We start from the raw sequence: 25,466 nt of genomic DNA, 5'->3' as shown, positions 1-25,466 counted from the left end.
TAGACTGTAAGCTTCAATGGGGCAGGGACAGAAGTGTGTGAGTCCTCTGTACAGCGCTCCAGGATTAGTGGCGCTATATAAATAGATTATGATGATGGTGATGAAACCAGCCAGGCTGTTTAGCTTTGGGGTTAAAGATTTTTAGAATTGCTTTAAATGGTGTCACCGCTACTTGGAGATCAAGGTTTTATTTAGTTGTCATGCAGTTGTAGTCATTTTAATTCTCATTAGTCCCTGCCCCAATTAGAGCTTACAGTCTAAATTCTCTAACGCACAGTAGGGTCCGTTTTAGTCAGCAGCCAGTTAACCTGTCAGTGTGTTTTTGGACTGTGGGAGGCAACGAAGGCACCACAGGGAAAACATACACACTCCACACATATATATAAGGCCTGAATCAAACCCGTGACCCTAACACTGGGAGGCAGCAATGCTAACACCGTGCCACCCCAGATATCCAGAGGTAAAGCTGTTTATCTACTCAAGCTCTCTGTGTTGATGTGAATGATTGACTTAGTTGATATGTTTGTAATTGCATTTTTTTTTCTCCTACGTTTGCATCCACAGGCAAAGTTTATTGGGGCAATAAGTTCACTGAGGGCACTTTTTTTGACATTCAATCACTTTCGCCAAAGGGGTTCGGCCAATCTGATTATTTGACTACTCCAACAAAGTCGCTCCTTGCTCCCTGAGACGCTGCCTCATGTTGGGGGAACTGGAGTGAGAGTATCGAGGAGACGTCCTGAGAGATATCCTAAGGCAGTTTGCAACCTCAAGTTCTGTACATGGAGCCAGGAGACCCATCTTCTCATCCTATTTTATTTCTTTTTCAGTCCATTTAGTGCTAGAGGGGCCTTGTAGACCCTTTCGGACTTGAGGAGGTTACAGTCAAGAAGAAAAAGCCTAAAATATGGGTGGGACCAATGGGGGGGAAGTGGTAAAGATTCAATATTAGACTTGAACTATGTGTTTTTTTTCTATATTCGGTTCATTTTGAACTATGCAGATTGCAACCATCTCCCACTCGAAAGCCCTCAAAGAAATTTAACTGGAGGCTCAATACAAAGCCATGTTTTAGCTGGTCAATTGGATATGGAAGAGTACTTGATGATTTGAGACTCGTAAGTCAAATGTTCCTTCTGCAATGGGTGGAACCTGGTGCCGGGAGGACCTTGTACTTCAAATAGCGCCAGGCTAGTGACTCTCTCTGGTCATTAAGCCTCGTCGACTTCCTGTGGCCACAGCATTGCCAGAAAAGCATGACCGAGTGATGATCTTTCATAAAATATATTTTATTTATTATTATTTATTCGTTATTTTACTTTCTTTGCCAGTCACCATAGCACTGCACAAGGTAAAAAAACAACGCACGCACAACCATAGCCCCCTTTTGAAGAGCTTGCCGTTTTCATTTGGTACTCGTAAAGTAGACTGACGAACGTGCACTACAGAATCAAGCCGGGACTCCCAGACCCACGAATCGGCTAGACGTTGGTATCCGACTAGTTTTACAAACTTCTTGTAGGGTTTACCGATTCTTGTTTACAGGTGAAAAAGAAGCCAGTTACATTGAGTGTTTTTCGTCTTGTATGCTATTTTGTGAGTCTTAAGTGCTTGATATATCTGCGATATTACAGATCGAACTTCTCATCCCGTTTTTTTTGTCGTACCGATGCCCTTGTTATTCTCTGTGCCATTCCCAAGGGGGTCAACAAGACTACGGTTTGGCCGTGGAGCACACTGCTGAAGCTCCTACTCTCCGACTGTTGTTTTGCCTGCAGTTCTACAAAGCGTTGCTTTCCTCTCTCTGCCAGGCTTAGAATTGTATAATACAGATCAATATTCATAGACTGCTCTGTTGGGTCACTCTTGAAGTGGATAATTGCCTTAAGTCATTAAACAATTTTATGCTGTAGGAACCTATAGGAAATTTTCAAAGGTTGATAATACAGAATATTCATCATCTTAACAAGTACGCCATAGTCTTCTAAACTATGTCTCTGTACAACTCACAAGACCTGAGAGAAGCTGCTGATGTCCCAGAAATTAAGTAGATAGGTCGTGGCTATTGCCTAATCCTCTGTGTTTTTTTGTTTGTTTGTTTTTTGTCAGGACCGTGCCAAATAGAGGTGAGAATCTAATGGCGAACATACATACATAACCAATTTGTCAAAACATGAGAAAGGGGTCCGTACTTATGTAACATAACAATGCCTGGGTTATTGATGAAGCTTTCCGGAATGTTTACCTGCAGAAAAGAATCTATTGTATTGGGAAGTGTGTCTTCTGCCCCATACCCCATTAAATGAGCCAGAGAAGCAACTGCTTGTGAGTGAGATGTCCTTATTTTAGGGCTGGGGCATCTCCTCTAGTGGCGTTGTTTTAGTAATGTGGATTAAATTACCTGCGGCATAGCAAGAGTATATATTAATGGTATCTTTGTCGTTGTGCATAGTAAATCGAATACAGGTAAACTGTGGCACACCTGCTTAGAATGTGTATTTCAATTATAGCTGGATGGAATGCCGAGTACTTCCTGTAAATATCACATTTTAGTTTCCCAGGTAGAGGATTCATTTCCTTCTAAGTCAAACGAAAATATTATCCGGACCAGGATGTAATTCCACTGCCCGAGGTACCAGACAACGAATGATTTTGCCATCTCTTTCAGTAGCTAAAACAAAGTTAAGCTAATTCCTGTCTGTTATTAATTGAGATTTTTTTTTATTTTAGAACAAAAAGTCTAAAAGCCATAGAAATTTATTTTGTTTCTTGACTGTGGGTATAAAAAAAATTATTTTATTACTTTGTATATTATATATTTTTATTTCTAATTTTCTGTTTGTTTGTTTTTCTTTATGTTTTTTATTCTACAGGATCTTTGACTTAATTTTATTTTGAACTCCTGTGTTGCTCTGGTGGCACAGGGGATTTAAGGGTGAAATGAGAGGGGTTAAGTATTAAACTGGTTTACTTTGCACTATTTGCAGTACGTCACTCCTCTGCAACAAAGTCGGGTACTTATAACATGTGTCATCAGTTGTGGTTGATTGTCCTGCCTGCCTCTAACATTCCAGTTGTTCTTATTTTCTAAAATATTTAACTAATATCCAATTCATTGGTATAGGTTATAGGTTTCCTACTTGCATTTTTTATTAAATAATTCTTATAATCATACTGTCCACTCTCCTGGATCCCGCTTGTCTGTCTTCTGACGTACGTGGTGCCTAATGACTCAATTCGCTGCTAATCACGGCCCCCTCCCCCCCATTGCAGGATGCTGCCAGTTACGTTGTTGAGCAGCAGGGGGTGGGGCCGTGACGATGCAAACTACCTTGTTACGCCCCCTACTCCTGTCCTTGGACTACCCCTTCGATATCTCCCGGAAGGGGAGGTTCAAAAAGTGGGCGAGTATGCTTATAATGTTTTCCCTGCTAGTTCAAGAAGTAACTCCATTCTTTGATAAAGTGCACCTGTCATTCATAAATGAACCTTGGTATCTCGTAGCTGGAAACTATTTTTGACTTACAGAAAGCGTCCTAGACATTGTCCCTTCTTCTCAAAATTGACTAACCGGTGGTGGAGCTACTCTGGGAGCAGTCCATGCAACTGCCATGAGGCCTGGCGATCTTATTCCATCTGCTCTAGAGATCCCTGCGTTTTTACTCTTCAGAGCATTCGTGGAGATCAGCACATGCACACAGAAGCCCTGTCTGGGCTTTCCACCCTAGGAACTGAAACAGGGCACCACTGTGCATGCTTTGGAGAGTAAAGCCGGGGCCTCTAGAGCATACTTGCCTATTTTTTACTTTTCTCCTCCAGGATATTCTGGGGGGGGAGGTGAATTGCAGGTGTGTAGGGAGCAGGGTGTTGCAAATTGTGTCATCTTGGCCCAGCCCCCAGCAGCAAAATAACGCCATGGCGTCATTTCATCTTAGAGGTGGGTCCAAAATGACATGATTTGCGGCGAATCACGTTACCGGGTGGGAGAAGGGCCTGCTCTACCAGGAGTCCGAGAGACATACTTGGAATTTTGAGGTCTCCCCGACATTCCAGGAGCGTTGGCAAGTACGCTCAAGAACACATTGCGGAGACCTCCTGTGTTCTGCTACGGGGCGCCTGAGTGTTACACCCCTGTGAATAACTATAGTACTGCTTCTCTAGTGCTGGATGCAATTTTCGGTATCTGCTCTTACGCTGTATTCAGTACACATTAGGATTGAAGAATATTTAAAACACAGTAGACTGTTGATGACTATTTTCAGTGGTGAGGTGTAGTTCCTTATGCTCCCCTATAGAGTGATCAGCATGCTATACAATACTTTGCAAATGTTTTAGGCAGGTGTGGAAAAATGCCGCAAAGTAAGAATGCTTTCAAACATAGAAGTGCTAATAGTCTATGCGCTATACATTCTGCACTTCTGTCTGTACATTGTAGTTGTGAATTCTCTATAAAATGAGTTATTATTTTTATTTTCCTCATGTTGTTTTACAGTTTCTTTGGTAATGAGCCAAAATATGTAAAATGCATTTTAACCTTGCCCTGTAGTATATGAAATGGAGAATTAGAGCTAGGTAAATCCATTTTTCTTTTATTAAAGGTCAGGGTAATTTTGCATGACAGGTGCACCCTAAGAGCCAGAGAAGAAGAGTGTTAAATTTATTGATCTTGTCAGTTTATCAGGAGGTCAGACATGTTGTCTGAGCTTCACAAATTAGAATGAAAACTCCAAAAACTTGAGTCACGCTACCTGGTCCATTTACCCACGCTGCCATATTAAAGACATGTAACGACACGTTCTCCATGGTTGGCCAGTCAATTTTTTTGTGCAATATAATGAAAACTCTACATGCTGTTTAAAATCTTTAGACATGTGATTAGCTACTCACATGCTTAAGTCACGGGAACAACATGCCATGCATGGTTTAAACTGCATTCCATTCTTTAGATATAGTTTCTTTTTACAGACCTCTTATGGCCATTATACTATGACACTAATGGATATCCTTAACACTGGGCACCCCAAAAAAATAGAGACGCTGTTGTTGGACTACAGCTCCCATTATCCTATCTCCTTCTAATTGATAAATTGTAGTTTTAGCAATAGTTCTCAAATCGGAAATGTCACCTAGACACAGCGGAGTCGGCCATTTTGTTGGCTGCAGCAATATTCAGCCACTCAGTTCAATGGAAATTAGTGACATCACTGACATGTGATCAACCAGTGAGGGCTGTTTAGCAACATTGCTAAAAACCATAGCAACCTGTCACATTTCATTGTCTGACTTACACTACACAGATAAGAGTTTGTTAGTGATTGGTTGTTGTGGTTTTAGTGTAGATTTATGTATCTATGGCCATAAAATCAGAATATTTAGTATTACTGAAATGTATTTTAAAAAAAAGTCACACAGTGAAAAAAGAATAATTAATATTTAATTCACCTAAGTGTGAAACCCACCAACCCAACATAGATGCTCCAACAGATGCCAGTAATTGTAAAACATAGAATAAGTGACATTAGTAGAAAAAGATTAGTCAACCTAGGACTGTTAAATAAGCCGAAGATGATTTCTCTCCAGACCAGGCCTGGCCAACCAGTGGCTCTCCAGGGGTTTGTGAAACTACAAGTCCCAGCATGCTTTGCAAGTAGATAGCCAACCAATAGCTGGCACAGCACGTTGGAACTAGTAGTTTCACAACACCTGGAGAGCCACAGGTTGGCCAGGCCTGCTCCAGATCTTTATTCTGTCTTGTGACTGTGCTATAAGAGACAACTCTCCTTCCCTGCACAGCATAGTCACTATCGGTCATTTCACCACTAGGGGCAGGCTAGGACCAGTCTTGGAATGAGATTGTTTATCCTGTATGTGACATTTGTGCTGTCACAGTTATTGTACAGTTTTATTTGTCACTAATTTAGGCCTAATGAAATAATGATGTAATAATAGTGATGACAGCGCCGTTTGGTAGTGGTCATGTGACTCATTACATACTGTAACCTGTATTCGCTGCTATTATCTTCATATCATAGATAGACAATCCCTGCTAATCTAGCTTGCAGTACTCAAGTATGGCCTCAAGGAGGAGCTATAAAGCTTCATGTGAACTAATTTTCCTTTCAAAACTAAATTGCCTATATGAAGGTGCACACAGACTCATAGAAAACATAGGGAATTGATCTATAAACATGCATACAGTTTTGATGCCTTTATGTATATTAGTGGTTCCTACCTTGTTTGTTGATCTAATAATATATTTTTATTTAATAGTATATGCTACACTAATATTTATATTTCTGTATATAGTGACAGGCATTTCAATTCAATAGCCACCTTAGAAATCAAAATGTTTATGCGTAGGACATTCTTTGTGCTGATCTTGCCACTGGGGGCCATACTGCCAGATCACTTTCACATCACGTGTCCTCTTCCAACCGCAGTCAGTACCATATAAAATAAAATATCTGTGTAAAAAAAAAAAAAATCAACTATTTAATTCATGGAGTTCGAATTGCCTAGGGGTGAAAATTATTGTCAAGCCTTATACTGTACGAAGTATTGTATACAGTGTGATGTTTTATCAAGAAACATTATAGTTATTTGTCTACTTAATCAGCATTACCAAAACAAATACCGTATTCTATCACATTATTATACATTCTATATTATTATAGTGTCTGATAATATTCCTCAAGTATATATTATGATTTCATTTGTTTTTAATTATCTTTCCCAGACATTTTTTTAATGCATCAATAGATTACACACAATTCTATTTTAGATTTTTTCATTAAAATACATAAGTTAACTGATATTGTTTTGCTAGGCTGCCTTTGCTCTTCAGCATGGCGTTGGCCATTTATCCTTTACAAAACCAGCAACAGAAGAGAAGTTTAATAAAGATGCTACTAAAGACTAGGGGGTAAATGTTTCAAGCTGCGGGTTTGAAAAGTGGAGATGTAGCAACCAATCAGATTCTAGCTATCATTTATTTAGTGCATCCTACAAAATGATAGCTGGAATCTGATTGGTTGCTATAGGCAACATCTCCACTTTTTAAACCTGCCGGAAAACTCGCAGCTTGATACATGTATCCCTTATAATTGTATTGTAAAAAGGAAAGAAGGGCACTAGAAATATTTAAATTGGTCTATAATAAATATAATAATTATATCAAAGGGATAAAAGATGACAGTGGCCAGCCTTCTAAATTGAGCTCTGAAACACCCCAAAAATGTAATATAAAGAATAGGAGAGGGGCCAAAGACGTAGAATCCTAGTAAACAAATGAGAGAAAATGGTTTAAAACAACATATTAATTTATTAAATATAAATATATGAAAGATGTATAACATTGAGTGGTGCACATTTAAAGATACAGTTAGAACAAATAAATGCTGCGGTTATAGCTCTTAGAATTCTTTTAGATCGTAGAACAAAATAGTTATGCGACACATCTGTAATAACTGGGAGCGCTAACACGTGAATTTGAGGTCCGCAATTTAAATTGTATTGTAATCTATTTTTTCTACAATGTGACGTTCTGCATCCCATTATACAGAACATGTTATAGACCAGTGTTGGCTAACCTGTCACACTCCAGGTGTTGTGAAACTACAAGTCCCAGCATACCCTTCCAGCAATAAGCTGCTATATTTTAGCAAAGCATGCTGGGACTTGTAGTTTCACAACACCTGGAGTGTCACAGGTTAGCCAACACTGTTATAGACGCATATATATAAGATACAGTGTGCATTTATTATTTAATGTGCCTTACTTGGAAAGAAAGGGCATATAATATTCATGCTTCCTATACACCACATAGAATTAGTCAATAAATAGGAAAATTGTAATATAGTATGTTGCAACAGTAATCTAAATACAATACTATAGCTATGCTTTCAGTTTGCAGCTAGAACTAGAGAAGACACAATGTGATTGGTTTCTATGGGCAACATAACCTTTTCTTTCGCACCATTTTTCGTAATTGTCCTACAATGTGCATATTTTTGTTTTTCATTCCAAACCTTTAGCCCTATAATTATCAAGTGGTGATAAAAACACATTTATTATTCTCGAGGGGGCAGATTCCGTTCCGCTCGAGGGGATGCGGCGTGTCTCCGGAACAATCCGCGAAGGCACATCGCGCCAGAGTTTGTTTTTTTTTTTTACAGAAATCTACGGTCCTTTTTCCTTGCGTCCCATAGAGATGCGAGGAAAAATGAAACGGAGATTTCTGTACCATATTAGTCTGCACATCGGGGCTAATTGAATCTGCTCGTCGGTGTCAAAGTGTAGACTGGTAGAAGTTTTGCTTCAATAAATGGTTTTTAATTCTGGATAACTGGATCATGTTTTGCAGTGGTGTGTTGTCATCACACAGCAGATTCTCACAGCCTTAGTGCTCCTTTCTCCTGTACATAGTAGAGGCAGCCATTTTGTCAGTTGATTGACCATTCGTGAGATTGCAGTCTATCAATTCACTTAGAACTCCATGACATCACTGAGTCCCTGAATATTCTTAATTCACTTGATCTTAGTGTATTGATGATGGTCTCCATTCACATCAATTTTGGTCAGAGCCACAAAATCATACTTGTCTGCTCTCCCGGGATTTCTGGGTAGGTCTTCCGGATTTCCGCGAGAGCAGGCCGGTATCCCGCATCCTGCCCACTTCCTAGTGAAGTAGGCGGGAGGGAGTCCTCCATGACGCGATTTGTCACAAATCCCGTCATTTTGGCCCCGCCCCCTACGGCAAAATGATGTGATCGTGGCATTGCATTGTGGGGGAAGGGCCAACATGACGCAATTTGAGACGCCCCACCCCCTTTATACTTCACCTCCCCTCCTGAATCGCTGATTTTATAAGATGCCACCGTCCTTCACAGCACCTGACAGCGGAGAAAACAGAGAATAAATAAAATGGGCATACAAGGTAGACAAAAAGGCAAACGTAAAAATAAAGGGTAGGGAGGGCCCTGCTCACAATAGAATTTACAATTTAGTGGATTTAAGGTCTGTAGGCGACACCCACATTAAAATCTATAAGGGCTTTGAACAGAGGAGCCAAAAATACATAGTTCTGGCAACTGCTGGATGTTCCATAAAACTGCAAAGGGGTAGCAAACATTATGGGAAAGGTGGTATGGAAAAGACAAAAAAAATTATTTTATTTTTACATGAAATGATTGTATCTTCACATATGAGTGCTGAAATGCCTTACATAGGTCAGATGTTTATGTATATTTATCTTGTGCATTAAGTCTTGTCCACGTGTAGATATGGCAGTGTTGAGAGGACAACGGCACATGTATATTTAAAAATTATATACTCCTGTTCAGGTTTAGTGATAATAATCTTGTCTTCAGATTTAGAGACTAATTTTATTTTATTTTTGAGTCTGTATGCAAACATTTCCTTTACAAGAAATGCCATAGGATTACCATGGTAAGGGACCACATTACAAATTTGTATATTTAAAAAAAAATAACTAAGAAGTCTGAAAGTTCATCTGTTGCCTAAACAGACTGGTGACGGCCATTTTATGTGCTGAACCAACATTGTTGAGAACAGAACCTATCCTTCCACTAGGAACTGTTGACGTGAGGTACTTCCTGGAGGCAGCCATTTTGTCGGCTACCTAGTGAGGTTGAAAAAAGGACAAGAGTTCAACATGTCACAAAATCTAAGAGTGTTGATCCAGAAGAAGGAAGAAACATGATTATAGTTATACATATTAGGTCAAATCTAAGGTGTCTTTTTGTTAACGTTCCTTAGTCCTTTTCCACCCGTTTCCCCCAGTTGTAATCCATGAATATTGGCTCAGCCTACAAAGTACTGTCTGTAGACAACCGATTCATCTCTTGACTTTGCAAAAATGATTATGAATTACTCTGGACACATTCCTGAGAGTAGTGAATAGATCACATAAGTTTAGACCTTATTTGTCAAGTTATTGTTTGTATTCTGCAGTCACTTGATAGGGATTACATGTTATTTAATCATATTTTCATATTTAACTGTTTATATATGTTGTGTTATCCGTTTAATGGGTCATACGTGACAGAATATGTATATGTTTACTAAGAAAAAGGGGTTTGCAATAGCTCAAGCCTGGCATCTTAAACGATATATATATATATATATATATTACATATATATAATATATATCTCTCTAGATAATAATGTACAAAAGCATAGCCCCTTAGCATCACTGAATCAAATACCTCCTCTACTGCTTGCTGCCATCGCAATTCATGCAATAAAGGTTGGGTACAGTAATGAACTGCAATGCATTGCATAGTTGCAAGCTGGCCACATTCCTCCCTGGGACTCCGGCACCAGTTATTGTAAACAAAAAAAAGTTACTTCAGGACTAGAGGGGCATCCTATCGTTTCTCTTTGTTCTCGGACCTGAACATTATGGGGGGCTGTGGGGATTCTCTATAATTGCAGTTCATTTATTCTTGTGGAATGTTGCCCCTAACCGCAGGGCCTGGGGGTGCCACCAATTGTATAATAAATGCTGTATTTATTTGTATATCTTACGTCGTGTTGATATGTGTAAATGATCTTGGAATGTTTTGGGGGTTTTTTTGTTTTTGTTTTATTATTTTTTTTTGGGTTTTTTTCTGCATGGTTTAAAATATTTCTAAAAAAAATTGTAAAAAAAAAAGAAAAGCTGTTGCAAGGCGAGATTGTGACCAAGATGTTTTTTAAATTATGTTTAGTTTATTTTGTGGGACAGAAGAGGGGTTTTTTAATTATTTTTTTTTTTTTTATTTGTAAATTTTATTTTACCAATGTCTTGCAACTAAAGAATATTAAACTCTGTATGAATGATGTGCTGGAAAAAATGTTTAAAAAAAAAAACATTGTGAAAAGTTTATCATGGTCTTTGTTTATTATTTTCTTTTGTTTTTATTTTTTTATCTCGTAATTCTAATTTCAGTTGCAATAAAGCATTCTCAGTGGAATCAAGTTTATTAAACTTTTACTTCCTTAATAAAGACTTTTTATTTTAATTGGTCAAAAAGGAGAAGTTAGCTATATAAGATGCTCCATATACATGTTATTCTGTCAACCTAGTGCAAGGCCTTTTTGCAAGTTTCAAAGGGGGGAATTCAAATCTCTGTCATGTGCCGCAAATTGTCCCTGGAATGGTCCATGAAAGCGCTGTATTTTAGCCATAGAAATGTGCAAGAAAATGAGCAAACTGAACGCAGCTGGACAGTGCTGAGACTAGCTACTATGGTTGTTTGCGCTTTGTCAACACATACATAAAACAATTAGGCATATTATTATTATTTATTATTATTAATATTATGGTTTGGTTCATTTGTAATGATCCACAGTGCTAATGAAACTTAATTAAAGTCATAAAATAATTTTTATTATTATTAGCTTTAATTTATAAGACGCCACAAAGGGTCCGCAGCGCCGTACATGAAATACAAAAAAACTGACCCATGACACAACATGATACAGAAATAACAAAAAATTAACAAAAATATATACACAGGTAACATGGTAATGCAAATCAAATTATTACTGGGACAATGAGTGAAAGTGATGGTAGAAATCAGAAGTAGGCCGAAGCTTAAGAAAATAGGGCTAGGGAAGCAGTCCAAGAGGTACAGAGGGTGATGGAATAGTAAAAGGAGCACACAAGGAAAGAGGGCCCTGCTCCTGAAAGCTTACATCCTAAACGAAAGGGGGAGACACAAATAGTACCACCCTATTGGGAAGAGAGCCAGGACAAGGGAGTTAGGAGGAGGACTGATAGACTTGAATAAAGAAATAAGTCTTCAGGGTCCGCTTGAAACCTTTGAGATGCTAACCTGATGGAACGTGGAAGATCGTTCCACAGCCGGAGAGCAGTCCGGGCAAAGTCCTGAAGACGAGAGTGAGAGGAGGTGATCAGTGAAGTAGTGAGCCGGCGGTCACAGGCAGAGCGGAGGGGGCGGGTAGGAGTGTAGGTAGAAATGAGATTGGAGATGTAGGGAGGGGAAGATTGACTAAGAGCTTTAAGGGTGAGGAGTTTAAACTTAATTATGTAGGGTATGGGGAGCCAATGTAGTGACTGTTGGAGGGAGGCAGCGGGAGAGAAAAATGAGGCAGGCAGCAGCCTTGAGGATAGACTTAAGAGGGTCATATATTTAAGCAAATATGTATTAAACTGTATTCCAATACTCAAGATAAGTTACAAACTGCGCACTACATGTCAGAGCGTATTGCAATAGTCTCTGATAGAATTACAACAGCCTTGCTTTGGTGGATACAAAAGTTGTAGTCTGGAATGTTCCGAATCACAGGGTCTTTTTAATACAAATGATGTGAAATTAAAATGCTCCACATAGACGAACGAATGAGTTACAAATAAGTAGCAGAAAGTAGAATTCAATGGGCTCCCTTGCCACTGGAGAAGCCACGTGTAGACCGTTTATAGATCATGTTTATCATATGCATTATGTTTAACCTATTATTATTTCTTACTGTTATTTATTCATTGTTTTAGGACTCGTACCATTTGTGATAATATTCACGTGTATACATTTTCAATATGTTATTTCTATATAATGTCAATGTACTGGAGTTCATCCCTCACTTTTTTGCTCAGGAACTCCTAACGGACCTGAACTGGAGAAACCAAGATATCCGACGTTGGTTAACACTTTGTGAATTTACCCCCACTCCACTTATTGCTTCATGGCGACCAGACGTTGAGTATCAACTCTTTGCTAGTTTTTCTAAGTGGAGAACGACTGTGTTTGATCGTACACACTGCTCTTCCAATTAGCAGGGTTCACCTGTGTTCTTAGCTATTGTATAGCCGCCTTGCCGATGTCTTACAATGGGACATCCATAAGGCACTTGCAGCTCTTGTAGAAAATGCTTAACAACTCGTTGGTGGATCATGTCCTGTAGCTGTATATGGTGAAGAGATAGGTTGCTTCATTCGTTTGTCAGGGTCCACTTGGATATCTTGTCCTTTGCTCTTCCTGCTAAATTAACGGTCCTCTTTTTGGCTTTGATTTTTTTACATAAATATTCATGTCATGACAAGATCCACTTGGGCATATGCAAGGGTTAATCAGCATCTAACCACCTGGCCCATGTAATCAAGCTCACACTCACTAGTCAAAACAACATTTCGGCAAAGACTCAAAAATATATCTAAGATTCCCAAAACCAATTAATATATGAACCCACCCACGTCCCCTTCGAATTTCAAACCTATTACTATAACTTTTACAATTTGCCCACTGCCTCCTTCCCCCCTATACTGACCAATCCTCAGGAATTAATGCTCTACTAGGGAAAGCCAAACTATCCTGCACAGCAACTGACTGCTCGAGCAAGGAAATTTTGGTAGAAGATATACTACAAAAGAAGGGCAAATCCCTTGACCCTGATAGGTGCACTGCCACATCCTAAAAGTAATTCTTGGACCTGCTGGTCCTCCACCTGCACTCCCTGTTTAACACAGTTTGGAAAGGGGGATCCTTTTCTGCTCAGATCTTGAAAGTAGTTATCCACAAGGAAGACAAAGATCCACACAATTGTGCCATTTAAAGACCCATCTCTTTGCTAAAACCATGGCCAACAGACTGAACCAATTCCTCCCCTCTCTGGTTCACTGACCAAGTGTACTTCATTCTAAGGCGTCGGGCGAGGGGGACAACACCAAATCAGCCATTGACCTTATCCATATTGTTAACTCCAGGAGGTTCCCACCATTCTATCACTCAGTGCAGAAAAAACATTCAGTAGAATCTCCTGGAACTTTATGCAGCCAAGACTCTTCTTGTCCAACCTCTACAAACTTAAGAAGACGTACGACTATCTGGTTACAAAATAAACCATTCAAAATCGGAAGCCATGCTTTGTCATGTCTCCCCTCGAGATGCAGATCTCAAATTTAATTTTTAATTTCAAGTGGCAGCCAAAAAAAAAAATATCTAGGTTTTCCTCACTTAACAATACAACCTATTGCAGAAAATATTCCCCCACTGTTTTCTAAATTGCAGGATGCTTTGACTAAATGGAACCACCTCATCATCTCTTGTCCTGGGTAGGATCATTGCGATTGAAATGAAAGGCATTCCTAAGTGGCTCAACCTTTTTCAAACCCTACTGGTGGCAGTCAGCAAGATAATGTCCAGAAGGACCTTATTCATTTTATTTGGAACGATAGACCTTCAAGACTCTCGGCTAATATTTTTATAAAGCCTATCCCTAGGGGAGGAAGAGGACTTCCCAATATTAAACTATACTATTCAGCAAGCATATTCTCTTTGCTTGACATTGAATCTAATTCTTTGGATTGGCCTGATCTAGCATCCCTTTGGGGTCTACACAGCAAATATAGGCAACAGCTTTCCAATCACTACCAACACTAAAATTTTGAACTAAGCTTAGAGATTCAGCGAAATCGAGCATTATCTCCACCATGACGCCTATTTTAACTCTGAACTTCCATTGGGTCATCGGCAACTAGGACTACTAGCTGGCTCCAAACCAGCCTTCCCTTTTGACGTTTGTAAACAAGGGCAGTGACTTCTAGCCGAACTACAGCAGAAAGAGTAGGATACGGAATAATGTTTGCCATTATTCCGACAATACTTACCCTGACATTGTGACCCCGAACAGCTCCTTCCCGACCTGGCTCCAGGACGACTGCTGTGACCGGCGACTGCAAAGGATCGCGACCTATGAAGAATCCGAACAGTCTTGATGACGTCACTGCCGACCGCGACGCTCTTTTCCTTGCTGTTAAGGTGTAAATGTAAGTATGCGGGCATAGACAATGTACAACGCTAAGCAAAGTAGTTATACTGTATATAGTTCCTGTAGTTATAATGTATATTTGTTATTGTATGGTCATACAAAATAAAAAAAAACATTGTCACCGCTAAAATTTAGTTCAAGAGCTGACTGTCTTAGGAAGTCTTCAGTTACTCCCATAATGCAATTGCAAACCAATTTAACAAAGTTACTGTAAACCAAATATTTCCCTGCACAAACATAATGTTACAAAAGCTAAGACTATCTGACACCTTAATTATTTAGGAACACAAATGCAGAGCATTATTAAATTGAATTTAACATGACAAGAAAGTCACAATGCTTATTGAATATAAATAGTTGTAACAAACTGACATACAAAAATATAAATGTAAAAGTGTCATTAAAATAAAAGTGAAATAAAAACACAAAAACCGCAAGGTAGACTCCCATAATCTAGTATAATCTGCATAATCTGAAGAATGCTAGATTAGATGAATTTTTCAGCAGCAGGATGATCCCCAAAACCTGACAATTTTTATCTTCTGGTATGAGTTTGATCTTCTTCCTTGCCTAACACCCCTACCCTTCTGTGACGTTACAGCAAAAAGTGTGCTGGTATCTTAATCCATTTTACAACTGATTTATTGCCCTATTGTCCAGTAACATTTCTAATCATTGCTTCAAAATATACCAGAACTCTGTTCTGGAACATTGCAGAGATATAGCATTAGTATTACTAAACCTGGTATAATTTTCTGCACATATATATATATATATATGAAACATGATCTAGTTCTATGGATTTCTAAGAAAGCTACATCGTCACTCTAAGTTTTTTATGGGGAATATATACCGTATATCCACCGCCGGTGCTAGGGTTCACAGCGCCCTAGGCAAAATAACGCCGCCGCTCGCTCCCCGCCCGCCGCTCACCAGATAAAAGAATAATTAATTAAAATTAATTTAAATGTTACTTACCTTTTCTTCCTCTAGCTGCTCCTCGCGATGCATGCTGAGAGGGGAGGGGAGAACTCAGAGGCGCCGCCGGACAGACTATCACATGATCACTGACGTCAGTGTGACTAGTGTGAGATGAAAAAAAACAGCGGCGGCACCCCGCCGCCGCTGCCCTTCTCTCCTGAACCGCTGACTAGATTAGAAAATCTAGTCAGCGGCGCCCTGCAGGTCCCGGCGCCCTAGGCAACTGCCTAAGGTTGCCTAATGGGAGCGCCGGGCCTACGTATATCAATGACACCTTTCATACAATACATATCTTTACAAAAGGTCTGCACAAACATCTGAGGTATTCCTTTGATCGATCCTAATTTCCTATTATCACTATAGCTTCAACTTTGTTCAATCCACGGAGTTCTTTCTGAACACATTTTAGTCTATGTTTTAGTGTCCTTTGAGCTCCTAACTGGGTAATAATAATAAAAAAATAAAAATAAAGGGTTGGGTACCCTTCTATGATAACGGTATTGAATGAGTAAACAATCATGGTAAGGTAACAGATAACAGACCTCCAAGCTATCTCTGTTTCTTTCAACAGTAAACCTTGTTTTCTTATAGCGAAAACATTTGCCAGAATTTTTTTTAACAACGTAACATACGATTCTAGGCTAGATCATGACAGTCCAAATATATCTTTACATCCAGGATGTGAAACCTCTCTGACTTCTATGGTTAGTAAAGTATGTGGGTGAGACGATGTCTTGGGATCTGTGTAACAATGAGGATCTCTCGGGGGAAAAAATCTGAAGGGAAGATCAATCGGTTACCAAAAAGACAGATCGGGCATCTTACTGGTAAGAGTCGATGGGGTATATTTACTAAACTACGGGTTTGACAAAGTGGAGATGTTGCCTATAGCAACCAATCAGATTCTAGCTGTCATTTTGTAGAATGCACTAAATAAATGATAACTAGAATCTGATTGGTTGCTATAGCCAACATCTCCACTTTTCCAAACCCGCAGTTTAGTAAATCTAGCCCTATATCTCTCTGATCCTTGTGGCTGATGTAAGTTTGGTCCCACCTAGAACATGAAGCCACTTTCACAATATTTAAAAAGAGTTAAAGTACAGGGTACTTTAAAACATCACAAATCACCATTCATACATATATTGATTTACAGGAGTGTATGTTGCATACACTAAAAATATATTTTTTTTATTTCTTAAGACTATCTAGGTAGATACACACTTTTTTTTTCTTTTTAACAGATAGATTGATTATTGCAGCATTAATATGTAATGTATCTATATCTTCTACTTTCAGTGTATTACATAGGGAATATGTATTACAAATATGGGGAAGGGGGGTCTTTTCCTATACATCTTTACATTGAATTTTATTTATGCAAAAGCAGGTTAAGAGGGGAGGGGGGACATCGCAATACATTGAGAGAGAGGTTGACATGGTAAAAACACACCTATACCTAGATTTACTAAACTGCGGGTTTGAAAGAGGGGAGATGTTGCCTATAGCAACCAAATTCTAGTTATTTATTTAGAACATTCTACAAAATGACAGTTAGAATCTGGTTGCTACAGGCAACATCTCCACTTTTTCAAACCCTCAGTTTAGTAAATATATCTTCTAGTCAGTGGTTGAAGTGGAAATTTAGATGTGGCAGTATGAAAAATGTAATGGGAATGTGAGTGACTGGAATATGATAGTGTTACAATGAAGACAGTAGGAGAAGTGGCGGTATAACATACCACTGTATACACCCCCACTTCCACTAATGCATATGGTTCCAAAATATATAGTTATATATTGCTGATTGCTCCTGTTCAGTGATCTTGACACACATATGACCAAGTGTATCATACAGGGGTCACTTGTAAATACATTCTAGTACATTTTAGACATGGTGCACCAACTGACAACCCCCCCCAAAAAAAACAAGCATTTCAGCTTAGTTGAGATGTTTTATTTAAAAAGAAAATCAATCAACATACAATTTCAACTTTTTATTTACATTTTCACACATTCTTAACATAATAATAGGACAAGAGAATAATTCCTCCTATAAAGTGCAAATATATATTAAGAACTTTTTCTTTCATTAATTAGGAGACAAACATTTTTTCGTGTAATGATTACCCAGCAAAACAAAATAAATACAGTTCATACATTAAAAAAAAGCACAAAACAAATAAATATATTACTCCTGCATGGAGAACTTAAATAAAACATAATAAAGCATACACAACAGAAATCTAGACTTATCGTTGGTCTTCTCGTATAGAGATAGACCACGATTTGAGGCATTTTTTTTTTTTTTTTTTTATAGTTTCTTAAAGGGAAATTGCTTAGTTGCAATAACAGTTAAAAACGCAATAATTTCCATATATGTGTGAATGTTTCAGATTTCCCTTCCATATACAACCAACTTTGTTTTTTATGTGGAGTGGCCCTTTAATAATAACTACTATACTACATAGCAACCGATGACAATGAAATAAAGGTCTGCTTGGGTTGCATGGGGGGTGAGTGGTGGTGGCAGGGAAGGGGGGGTGGTGGGGGTCACAGTACATTTGGCCTTTTTGCACTATCATAAATTGGATATTCAGGATTCCTCATAAAACAATTCTGTTGAAAAAAAATTAAATACAAATCATAATTACATGTGCAGGCAGCTCAAATAATAAATACACACAGTTTAAATAAAGCAAAAATGTCAAATACTATCCAGCACGTTAAATAAAACATTACATAAAATGTGTATGCCAACAAATAAATATTAAATAAAATAATTTAAACAACAACAAAAAAAATGTTTCTGTAGGTTATTTTTTTTTTTGTTCAATTCTCCCCAATGAAATCTATTAATAAACTGGAGAAACCTTTAGTTTGGGGGCTCACTGAAGCACCTTTTGTTTAATCATCTGTGAGTGTGTCTCCTAAAAGTGCTTTGTACACTACTTAACCGTACCTTGTACATAAGAGGCTCCGTCATCAGCATGTATATATATATTTTTAATCCTTAGTTAAAAAAAAAATAATGGAAATGTTACCATTTCTAATTATTATGTGAACTTATGTTTGACTGCATGGTTAAAATTTCAGTCTTCAACGCTTTGCTGTGCTTAAGTATACTACAAAGATAGCAGTAGTAATCTTAAGACAGGCAGGCTTTAAAATCGACCTAAATTCTTTAGTGGTAAAATATCACTGGTTGAGACCAATAGTAGTTGCTCACTGATGATGCCATATTTCTGTGCATCTCATTCCCACATACCAAATATCTAACTTGGATCAAATAAAACTAGATAGTTTGATACCCTTACATGAAAAAGTTAAAGAAGTTATTTTTTCTTCTTAGTTTAGTTCAAAGTCAAGGTATTTAAATATTGAATAATGCATTCTAGCGCAATGGGAGTGAAAACTCTACAACCCATGACTTGCAACTACGTCAAGGGCCCCTTTAACAATTGTGGGTAATTTTTAAATATTTTGCACAGCAATTATAAAAGGCCTTGGGTCAATGGAAGATTAGTACCCAGCCCTAGTCAAACAGAGTATGAATCTGTAACGATGTACAACGACAGAGCTTGTGAATAGGAATTATAAGTCAAAGTCCAGGACGTCGGTAGGAGTGCTAGATCGCTCCATCTCCTCAACGGCCTTGTAGTCTGGCAATCTGTCTCTTTGAGCTTGCTGGAGGCTGGATTCCAAGGACACCTCAATCTGCTCTTGACACATTCTCAGAATATTCTACAATTGGTGGGAAAAACAAAAATTAAAATATGAAGCGTGAAGGTAAAACGCAATGTCTGTCACTTCTATTCAATGAGTATAATGCTGCCGATACAAACCAAAAAGGAGTAAGGTAAACTTGGATTACTACCTTTCATTCCTAGGCATGCCAGTTTTGTTGACAACTCTTGGATTTTGCTTAAGTATAAACATTTTATTGTGTTATTTAGCTCAATAATACACAGACTTTAATGTATATTAAACTCATAGTATTTCCCAATATATTGTGAACATAATGTAAATTGAGTAGTAAACATGGTGCACTTGTGGGCATTAACATTACCAGTGCATCCACTAGGGGGCTCTCTGCATGACAACATGGTAAAAAGTAACTTAATTACCCCTTTAACCATCACAACAGTTCTGTGAATATCTATTTGTTGTGTGCTGCCATGTGCTTAGAACTCATATCTTGTGCTACATCCAGTATATATTATTTCACTAAGCAGCAGCGATAGATCGCTTTCCTGGCGGGCTTCACTATTATTCAACACCTCACACTGGCATATAGAAATTAAAACATGAAGATCATTGCTCTTACCGGGTCACAGCGGATGGCTTGTGCGAGGTACTTTGTTGTTGTCACACTGGAGTAGGACATTCCCAAATTCTCAGGTCGCAGACCGGCCACAGCAGCTGCTGTACTAGCTGCTGCCACCATGGACGGAGGTAGTGCAATAAAAGTACAGTCTACACAGCATAGGGGGAAGAAGAACATGTGGTTATTACATGCAAAGTATAGTTGATCCACAAACCTAAAAAAGATTACTAAAAAAAAAAAAAAAAAAAAAAAAAATATTCTACTGCACTTTACCTATAAACAGAAATATTCTAATATGTATTTATTGATCAAGTCTACATATTTCTAATTTGCATATTCTATTTTACAAACAAGTGCCCCCTACAGTTTCCTTTGGACAGAGTAAGCAATACTTGTGGCTCAGGCAGTCATTCAACTTCCAACTTAAGGAGATGTTTCACCTATAACCCACAGCTGCCATTCTGTGGTCTAGAATGTATCCTGTCAATTCTGTAGGAACTAGTGACACTATTGAGGCACGAGCCACAGAGCACGTGCCTCAGCGACATCACAAAGCGACTTCCTCACCTGTGTGAAGAGTGCAGGTCTATTGTATTACCACGAATGGCTGGTAGACAGCAAGGAGGGCTAGTAAGGTCAGACACAGAGGGTATGCAGTGGTATGATGACTCACCTGTAGTGCAAAGTGCAATGAAGGTTTCTGCGTGCTTCCTGACCTGCTCCGCCTTCTCTGCCGACAGATTCAGCAACGCCAAGAAGTGTGAAAGAAAGTTCCTAGGTGTTACTGCCTCCAAGTCCCATTTTAACTGGTTTAACACCAGTAGCTCCATAGACTAGACAAGAGAAGACAAATTCAGACCCAATAAATTAAACCTCAAACATTATTAAAGTGAACAAACGCACTGTCCGAAACACAGGTAGAATGGGGGTCAATTGCTGTACCCAGTATGGCTTGTATGTGTCCTCCCAGTTTCACTTTAATCTAGCTTCATATTTCTTAATTTTTTCTATGTTTTTTCACCAAAGCCTTCTATATTAATTATATATGATCTTAGCAGAGTGGTGGGCATTGTATTGGCCTTGCGTATGTCACAGTTGAGCTCTGCTGAATCCACAGAGCAGTTCTGTGTTGTATCCAAAGGCAACAAAAATAAAGCACAGCTCTGTCTAGAGAATATATAGACATTTCTGAAAAGAATACGGAAGAAACTCAGGGGCAAAAGCCAATATATTCAATAAAAGTTGGCAAAGGATAGGCACAAACCAGTAAGCTAAAGTTGTCTGAAGGTGGAACCTCTAAGACTTTCTTCCCATTAACTGTATAAAGCCATGGAACAGGACCACCCTCTGGCAATATTATACTCTGCCGATCTGTATGTTATTTATAAAATAAGGACGTCCCCACTGGGCAGACGGTGGCCTCTGGTCAGCACGTACCTGCAGTTCCCGGCCAGTGAAGGAGTAGTCTGAATACATGCACAGGTCTTCGGTGGACATGGGTCTGGATTCCTTGAGTTTTGAGGCCAGCAGGAGACACGTTGCACCCAAAAGCTGAAGCTGTCGCTTCTCTACGGCCACCAGAGACAGGAACCTGTCCAAGCAGTTCACAGCCATGGGGAACACCTCCTCCCCACAGCGCTGGTCTTCACACACCTGTCGGAAGACATATGGGAATAATAGTACAGCAAATAAACGGGAACACGCAGGGATGCAGGTCACTTCTCTAAATACATTCTGGGATGAAGATGTCAAACTACAATTCATTTGGGAGCAATTTATGAAATATTGTTCCCCCATATTGATGTTCTGCCTGCCATAGCATGGTATAATAATGGGTTATATGGACTGACATATAAATTATATACAGGGCGTGGAGGGGTATGTGCATGTATGAGCTTACACCCAAGTACGAAATATACAATGTGCCAATGTTCAGGGAATATCTATGTGCAGTAAGGGAAAAAGTTAGGAAGACTAAGAGAAACAGAATATTTGTACCCTACACAATTGAAGTTTGAAGAATAGCTTCTCATAGTGTTTCTTAGCTGTAAGAAAATATAGTAAGGGTCCCTTGTGTTCTGTATGGAGAGAGAAGGGTGGGCTCCATGCATAAGGCCCAGTCCGGATCTTCTGTCTCACAGCAGACTAATCAGGAGTTGCACCTACAAGGTGCTGTTATAAGGCTGTTAGGCAGTGCACTGAGTCTCTCAATGTCTGGGGAGGAGGTCAGATGACTCATGAGAGAAACTGCAACTGCGAACTGTGTGATTTATTTGGCTGAAGTGCAACCATCTACACCAGGGAACGGTAACGCCAATGCGATCTTGTCACTAATAAAATATAAATAAATATATATATTATAAATAAGAGAAAGAACTATAACTTTATTTTACATAAAAGAAACTCAAATGAAAAAGGAATATAGTGATGAGGCTGAAATTAAATGTCAGCATCACAGCTACCAGTAATATGCATACTTCAGGGCTGGTCTCCTTTGCTAAAGCTTCATAGGGTTTAATCAAAACAAGTTTTTTGAACAGTGTTTAGCCTGCAGACACTTAGTTAAAACAAAGATACAACCTCTTCCTGGTAATATGCAGCCATCATTGACATGCATTATTGATTAATAATACTGATAGGATGAATGGCAGAACTTTCAGGTTAACCTATGAATGATCTAGGAACTACAAGATACTGCCAACTGGAGAACCAATTTACATACCCTGTCCTCAACCGATCTCTTTATAATAATTTGCTAAACTAACTACTCAGTCTGGCCTCTTTCTCTATACGAAGAGCTCTTTCACACATTCAAAAAGAGTTCTGGATTTAGCCTAAGTTTATGTTTTCAGAATACAAAAGAAGTAAATCCAAAATAGTAAATACCCAAAATCCTACTTTTACAAGCATGAGTCTTAAAAATAAAATAAATTGTTCCAGATCACATTGCATTGAAAACCGAACGTGAGAATGTTTACTTGTCCTAAAAAGTGTGTTAAAACGTGGGCATCGATACAATCCACTGTAAGCCCCAATAAGACAGGGACTGATGTGAGTCAGTTCACTGTATAGCGCTGTGGAATTAGTGGCGCTATATAAATAAATGGTAATAATAATAATAAATGTGTAAAATGTTCTCAAGAATACAGCATCATGGCTAGAGCCAGATACATTGATGCTAATACTAGGCAACAGCCTGATGATACAAATCAACATAACATGATTTGTAAAAATACTGTTTATTTGGTCAAAGTTGTGAGAAGCATATAAAAATGTTTGAATTGAAAAAGGACTATAAATCAGAGGGATGTACTGCATTTATCATAGAGAGAGTCCTTTTCTACCAGGGTACAAATCCTAAATATTACAACAATAACATAATTCCTTATGGAGTGCCAAGGTGCCATAGCAACCAATCAGCAGTCAGCTTTGCCTGACACCTTAGATAATTAAAGCAGCTGTTGAACTGGTTAGTATATAATATAGCACTTTGTTAAATAACTGTATAGCAGTGATACAGTCAGTGCAAAAATCTTTTAGAGAAAAAAAAAAGCAATATAAATACAGGGGTGAAAAAAAAAAATCAGAATGCAAAAAAATGGACATTCGTGTGCTTATGAAAATAATAGATTTTTGAGAGGAAAATTATTTTATCCCATTTTCTTTGAACTACTATAGCAAGGAGAGGGTTAAAATTGTGCTTAAAACACTACATCAAGGGGATACATAGACATAGATGATCTCATTGCAGAGTGGACACCTACAGATGGGTCTTATCTAAGAGCCCACTGTGCAGATAGAGGTCTTACCTCTAACATCCAGCTGGTCAGCATTTTCCTCATATAAGGGTGGATCTCCTTCTGGACGCATTGGAAGTATGTTGGGGATGGGATGTACCTCTCCTGTGCGGCCAGCAGCCTCTCCAGCACCCTGCTCTGTAGCAGGACAGGATCAGCCAGTGCTCTCAGCTCTTTCTCGGTCTCCCAGCACAGCAACAAGCCCTCCATACTTGTCTCTGTGTGTTTTGGTGTTGACATCTGTTGCCAATATAGAATTAGAGGTGTCCCTTTAAACTTTTTTTTTTTCCAGCTTGTCCCTTTAAACCCCAGGCTCATATACACACAGAGCCCAGCAAGCCCCGCCCACTCACCCTGTCCCCATTTTCTGGCCTGCCAATCACAAGTGCAGCTTTGTAAACCAGTCTCAGAGAGACACAGATGCACACTTGGGACTGATGGTCCTCCTGCCGTTTGCTTATTGGTTTTGTGTTTTCTTTCGATGCATTTTCAATAGTAAAACATAATACAGTTTATATCAAACTAATGTGCAAACTGATCCTGTAATTTAAGTTATTTGTATAGTTAAAGACAATTCATGTCGTAATTTGGGATATTTCATTTAATATATAGTCTAAAGGAAAACATGTTTTCAATGCATACATTTTAAGTTAGAAGAAAATTTAAAAAATAATGAATTTGTTTTCTTATAAAAGGAAGTGAATACAGGTTCACCAAGTGTGGGTAGAATTTACGTCTTTAGTAAATCACCCCCATAGTCATCATTACTTAGGGATATTATGTGTTTCCAGCTGTTGGGGAACTACATGTACCAGCAGGTCCTGCCATTTTGATGGACTTGTAGTGCCACAACAGCAGGCTAGACACAGATTGCCACCCTTTCCCCTAACTATTGGGTAATTATGGTATTTTTCTCATAAATATGGGTTACCTCCAGTAACCACCTCATGATCGGATGTATTTCTCCTCTTCTTGCCAGTACCATCTCACATTTTGACTTTGTTCCTTTTTTCAGAGAAAACGTTTATTATTTCTTATTATGCGCGTTAATTTTATATTGCTTTTGTAATTGAATAGACGTTTAATCGATACCCCCAACATTTCTAGAGATTTCTCTGCGCCTAAACGAGTCAGTGATATTTTGGTGGCATCATAAAGTTTTCTAGCAATCACCAATGCAGAAGAAAACATTGTGAACACTCTCATTCAGCAATGTGTTCAACTGATCGAGAATAATGGACAGCATGTGCCCGTTACAACCAGCTGGAGGGTAAGGAACACACACGACGACACCTAGGGGTATATTTACTAAGCTGCGGGTTTGCAAAAGTGGAGATGTTGCCTATAGCAACCAATCAGCTTCTAGCTGTCACTTTGTAGAATGTACTAAATAAATAATAACCAGAATTTGATTGGTTGCTATAGGCAACATCTCCACTTTTTCAAACCCGCAGTTTAGTAAATATACCCCCAAATGTCTTTGTGTAGTGAAATTTTCAGTACACTCTTCCACAAAGCAAGGAGCACCCCCTGGTACAAACTCTGCACAGCATTTTGCGCTGCTTCTCATC

General features: G+C 38.7%; 2 protein-coding genes across 7 annotated transcripts in view; one reads left to right on the top strand and one right to left on the bottom strand.

The window, feature by feature from the left end:
- PPFIA3 (PPFI scaffold protein A3) overlaps positions 1–10,886 on the top strand; it is a 118,285-nt gene extending 107,399 nt beyond the window's left edge. For 5 of the 6 annotated variants that reach the window (XM_075191591.1, XM_075191587.1, XM_075191589.1 and 2 more), the window contains one exon: positions 565–10,886. The gene's annotated coding sequence lies outside the window, so the exon portion shown is untranslated. The remainder of the gene's footprint in view (positions 1–564) is intronic. The other variant, XM_075191586.1, reaches the window with a different exon arrangement.
- Positions 10,887–18,957: 8,071 nt separating this feature from the next.
- On the bottom strand, positions 18,958–24,166 carry LOC142107724 (G1/S-specific cyclin-D1-like). The gene is made up of 5 exons (XM_075191312.1): positions 23,908–24,166; positions 21,536–21,751; positions 20,772–20,931; positions 20,099–20,247; positions 18,958–19,515 (listed from the first exon to the last, which is right to left on the bottom strand). The coding sequence occupies exons 1-5, from the start codon at positions 24,133–24,135 to the stop codon at positions 19,366–19,368; spliced, it is 903 nt and encodes a 300-aa protein (XP_075047413.1). The 5' UTR covers positions 24,136–24,166; the 3' UTR covers positions 18,958–19,365.
- Positions 24,167–25,466: the final 1,300 nt, after the last annotated feature.

The sequence above is a fragment of the Mixophyes fleayi genome, chromosome 11, assembly GCF_038048845.1.
Source record: "Mixophyes fleayi isolate aMixFle1 chromosome 11, aMixFle1.hap1, whole genome shotgun sequence".
Taxonomy (NCBI): Eukaryota; Metazoa; Chordata; class Amphibia; order Anura; family Limnodynastidae; genus Mixophyes; species Mixophyes fleayi.
This window is presented reverse-complemented; position numbering and strand designations above follow the sequence as displayed.